General features: G+C 46.2%; 1 protein-coding gene across 1 annotated transcript in view; it reads right to left on the bottom strand.

The window, feature by feature from the left end:
* Positions 1-1,030: 1,030 nt before the first annotated feature.
* sli (slit guidance ligand) overlaps positions 1,031-4,849 on the bottom strand; it is a 38,754-nt gene continuing 34,935 nt past the window's right edge. The window contains exons 26-29 of the mRNA XM_011499843.1: positions 4,095-4,556; positions 1,907-2,137; positions 1,305-1,451; positions 1,031-1,128 (exon numbers count right to left, since the gene is read on the bottom strand). Coding sequence (XP_011498145.1) covers positions 1,031-1,128; positions 1,305-1,451; positions 1,907-2,137; positions 4,095-4,556 — 938 coding nt within the window. The remainder of the gene's footprint in view (positions 1,129-1,304; positions 1,452-1,906; positions 2,138-4,094; positions 4,557-4,849) is intronic.

The following is a 4,849-nucleotide window of genomic DNA, read 5'->3' on the forward strand; positions in this document are numbered from 1 at the left end:
GAAACAAGCGAAACATTCGAAATTGCTTATTCTGCGTCTGCGTAAAAATCGCACCTTCGCAGTCGTTATCCACACGCGTCGCCCGCGTCAAGAGCGTAAAGCACGTTTATGAGAATGTGAGGGTGGGACTGGGTGCCGGGCGTCACGGGTTTGGGAGGGGGTACTCGTCGGTCGGTCTCCGGCGAGAGGCGAAGGACGTGTGTGCGTGTAGGCGCGCGGTGACGATGGCAGATGGAGAGCTGTGAATGGGGAACGCGAAGCGGGTGGTAGAGAGTGGAGGGGTTGTTGGAGGAGGGGCGGTTGAGGGGTGGTAAGGGTGTAATTGGTATGGGGTAGAGAGGGAGCGGCTGATCTCGACCGCAGCTAATGCGCGTATCGAGCCGCAAGCAAATTTCCTTGCTTCCTTCGCGCTCCTACGTAGCCGGCGAGGAAAACTTCGTTAATACAGGTGCGCGTCTCGTTTTCTCCCACGTCGGCAGGACTGCGCGTCCTCTCGGCGAGAAGCCTCTCATCCTAGCGCCGTCTGGCGCCTCGCTCTCCACTTCCCGCTGGCTCAGCAAGACCAAGGGGCGGCCAAAACGGATATCCGCGTTAGTAGCACTTGCGCGTGCACGTGCACTTCCGCACGAGGTCCACGTCCTTGGTGTAGCGAGTGCCGTCGCTGCAAATCAGCCGTATCTGGAAAAGCGTGGGTTGGCTGTATTTATTTCATCGCTCGCGAGCTTTTGGCTTTCGTTTTTACGGAGTGCTTTTCGCGGTAATTTTGGGAAGGCGCTTCGCGGGCGGTTCTTGCACTTTTTACGTGGAGCCATTATGAACGGCCGGGGTTACGGGGACTTAGGGCTTTAAGGAGGAGTCTAAACGGAGGGCGAGAGCCATTGAAATCATATTTCCCAGTAAGGAGACCCGTCCCGTCTTACCGTCTTACCGCGAAATTCAAAAAGCAAAATGTTGTAAGGATATGATTATCGTGATTATATTTTATGGCTCTGATTTTACGTACCTTGCGCCTCTTAGAACGGCGCCGACATTAAGTCTTGAAAACACGTTCTGAGGCAATTTCGATATTGTCCCAATAAAACCTCACGGTGTAGTATTCGCGGATGTGCTCCTTTCGGCAGGTCGGTGCTATTCTCGATAATGAAACAAGCAGCAAGCAAACGGAAAAAGAAAAACAAGAAACACAAATTAACATGTAACGTGAACGAAGAGAAAGATGAATGATACATTAAGATGCGCTTTTAATCGGCGCGTTAAGCCGATATCGCAAACACGCGTATATCTTATAAAAATGTGAATCGTACGTTTTTCGCAGTATCGTCCTTGCCAGCCAATTTGACATTTACACGTGTAGCCAGTTCCGAATGGCGCTGCCTCGCACGTCGAGCCTTTTTTGCACTCGTGTCTCATGCAGGGATCGATGTTACTTGAACTGGATAATACTGCAAAATCTAAAATAGAAAAAAGGGGGGGAAAAAAGTACGGTAAAATTGAATATACGCGAGAAAGTAAATACAGAGTCGGGAATTCTCAGTGTAGACGTGTAACGTAGTATCGTAAAGTCTTGGTTATCAACTGCAGCAATGAGGATAAATTCGAACGCGTGTGTTATTATGTTATAAATCTGGAAATCAATACCTCCGGCTAATCCCACTCGAGCAATAAATTTATCCTTTAAACATCTCTATCCCCCCCCCACCCCCCATTCCCCTACCCCTCCCCGTCCCCCCACCCACCCACCCCGCCCAATCGGCAAAAAATCATAGGCTAGTTAGGGCAGGAGAATTTATTTCGTTATTAAGCGGTCATCGTTATAACCGAGGTATAAATATCGCCCACGAATAATATGCAAATTGCATGGGAAATCAGGCAGGAATAGTTAAATAGTTATAATCAAGGAGTGTACCGGAATGTTCGTGAACGACGTGCTGCTGCGGCGGTACCAGCTGGTCGGCATTGTCGACTTGCATGCTGTCGGCATTGGCATCGGCGTCGGTAGCTGCGGCCTCGGTGCCCTTCTTAGCCTCGTCGGCTTCCTCATCGGACTCGGTGCCGCATCCTGGCGCCACGGCGTTCATCTTCGCCGCGTTGCTGAAGTCGACCAGCTTGTGATTAATCCACATTTCCGAAATGCAACCTGCGGTCAGAGCGACGTCGTTCGCGTCTCTGTCAGATTCGTGCGAGCGAATTTCTCCTCCGATCTCTTTCGAGCTTCATTGTAGCATCGGCATTACCAATACTCGGGCTAATTTCGCCTCTCCCTCCCCCACCAACCCCCGCCAAATATCCCCATTATCCGTAACTCCCTCTGCTGCTGCTGGTGGTACTCCAACGCCAATCCAGGACAGATCGGACTTTCATTAGTGCATGCGACGATTGTTGGGTATTATCGTTGCATGGCAATTATTAATCCATTATTCGCGGAATATTCGTCGGAGATTGGGCAAACGAGCTTCTTAATAAATTATAGAAATTACTTGAAGCTGTCTTATCGCGCTTCTCATGAGCTTAATAATTGCGGCTTTATTAGATAAAGTTATAATAAAGCCACTTCATAAAATTTCCAACTAGAGCGGGTAATATACTTAACCGCGTAATTAAAATATTTTCAATGGCTTTGAAGTTTATTAATTCTCGATTTACATGAAAAGGCATTTTAAAAATACTTCTTTTCGACATTACGTATATTAATTAAGTGGGGCGCGGGGAGATGGGGGCGGAGAGAAGGGACACGAACATCGAATAAGGCAGTGCTTTAAAAACGAGGAGCCCAACATTGCTTTCCTGCAGCTAAATTATTTAATTGACGTCAAATAAAAACATACATAATGCGAGTTAACACTTGAGTATATTAACCGAGTCTCACCTACAAATTTTTTGTGAATTAATTCGAATGAAATATTACACAAGAATATTAATGTTGTAAAAAACCGCGCGATTTTAATGGCCGATACGAATTAACGTTTAACGTAATTAAATCTTAACATTTAATTTGATGTAATAATAAAACTTTGCGGAGTTTTACCATCCACGTCCCTCGTATACTGGGACAGTTGGCTATGATTTTCGACTTTCACTTTACGAGCCGAGAGATCATAAATGTGATTTGTAAGCCAAGAAATACATTGTTTCTTACGAAAACAAGCTTTTAATCATCCATTACGATCCATATTTCAGATATCCACGTGAAAGCGTAGCCATATAAAATTCCATCGTGATAAATATTTCATTTTATTACAAACACGAGCATTATTAATATCTATCGGGCGTCATAATTTTTTTCCGCGCCGCACAATTGATTGGTCCGCTTGCGTGGCAAAAGTCGAAAATAAATTTATGAACGTTACTACTACTACTACTACTACTACTACTACTACTACTACTACTACTACTACTACTACTACTACTACTACTACTACTACTACTACTACTACTACTACTACTACTACTACTACTACTACTACTACTACTACTACTACTACTACTACTACTACTACTACTACTACTACTACTACTACTACTACTACTACTACTACTACTACTACTACTACTACTACTACTACTACTACTACTACTACTACTATTACTAGTACTACTACTACTACCACTACTACTAGTAGTAGTAGTAATAATAGTACGCGATAACAGTTTCTTTCGCACGCTTAAACTGTATTCTATTCGAATTGGCACGCCCGGTATCCTCATCCTCATTCTCGTATATTTATATCCACCACTTTATTCGATCTTTGCCCTCCAATCGTACAAAATAATAGCGGGCCTTGGAGCAGGACATTCATCAATGCTCTTAATAAAGCTCCTCATGAATATTTCCCGAATCGCGAGCGCCTCAAAGTAGCCGCGCATATGTGTTTAGCTGCAACAATTGTTTATGCATGGTAATAGAAGGCGGGGGAGTCGTGACTATATCGAACCCCGTCAATAATAAATTCAATTAAGCCGCGGTAAGGCGCGCTTTATCCTCGCCACGTGTCATATAACGAGCTCGAAAGTCAATATCATCGTTCGGCGCTGGCGGGCTAACGGGCAGCAGCAGAGGAAGACGGATAGAGACAGACAGTGGCTCGAAAACTCACCCCGAAAACTCGTAATGTTCCGCAAATGGAATTCGGTGAAGGCGACAGCGGCAGTCTCCGTGGCAACGCCCCCGACGTACATGGGCTTGGTGAGCTTAAGGTACTCTTTGGGACCCTCGTTGATGATGCTCCTCGCGACGCCCCGGTCGATCCTCATGGTGAAATTCTTCTTGACGGCAATGAGCTCGGCCATGTGCGGCTTGCCATCCGACACCTGCTCGTAGCTGTACATGGTCGAGGTCGGGTAATTGCCGACGTCGTACGAGACGCGCACGCGACCGTTGAAGAGCTCGACGGCCAAGTGCTCCCCGCTCTGCCCATCATAAAGCAATACTCCGTTCTCCTGGCTCGTTGTAAAAATAATCGTCACGTTTGCCTCGGGCCGTGTGCGAAGTGGCTCTAACTCGACCAGCGAGTTGTTATCGATAAAGCTCAGACTCGTCATGTACTCACACCGCTTGCCTGCATTACGACAAGGAGAAGCATCAAGTCAAATGGAGATGGGCCAACTCGTCGCTGTCGATCCGACTAGATCCTAGATGCCTGAGATGAGAATCCAAGCTCCAGCGCGCTCTCCGTTTCCATCATCGTAATCGCGACGCGCGCCAATTGCCTTCCCTCCCCCAATAATCTCCGGTCTTATAAAAACGACGCGGAACCCGCGCTCCTTAGAACGAGGAGACTGAGCACGCAATAACAATAACGACAAAAAAAATAAAAAAAAAAAAAAAATAAAAAATAAAAAATAAAAAAAA

The sequence above is a fragment of the Ceratosolen solmsi genome, unplaced genomic scaffold, assembly GCF_000503995.2.
Source record: "Ceratosolen solmsi marchali unplaced genomic scaffold, CerSol_1.0 scaffold35, whole genome shotgun sequence".
In the NCBI taxonomy this organism is placed as follows: domain Eukaryota; kingdom Metazoa; phylum Arthropoda; class Insecta; order Hymenoptera; family Agaonidae; genus Ceratosolen; species Ceratosolen solmsi.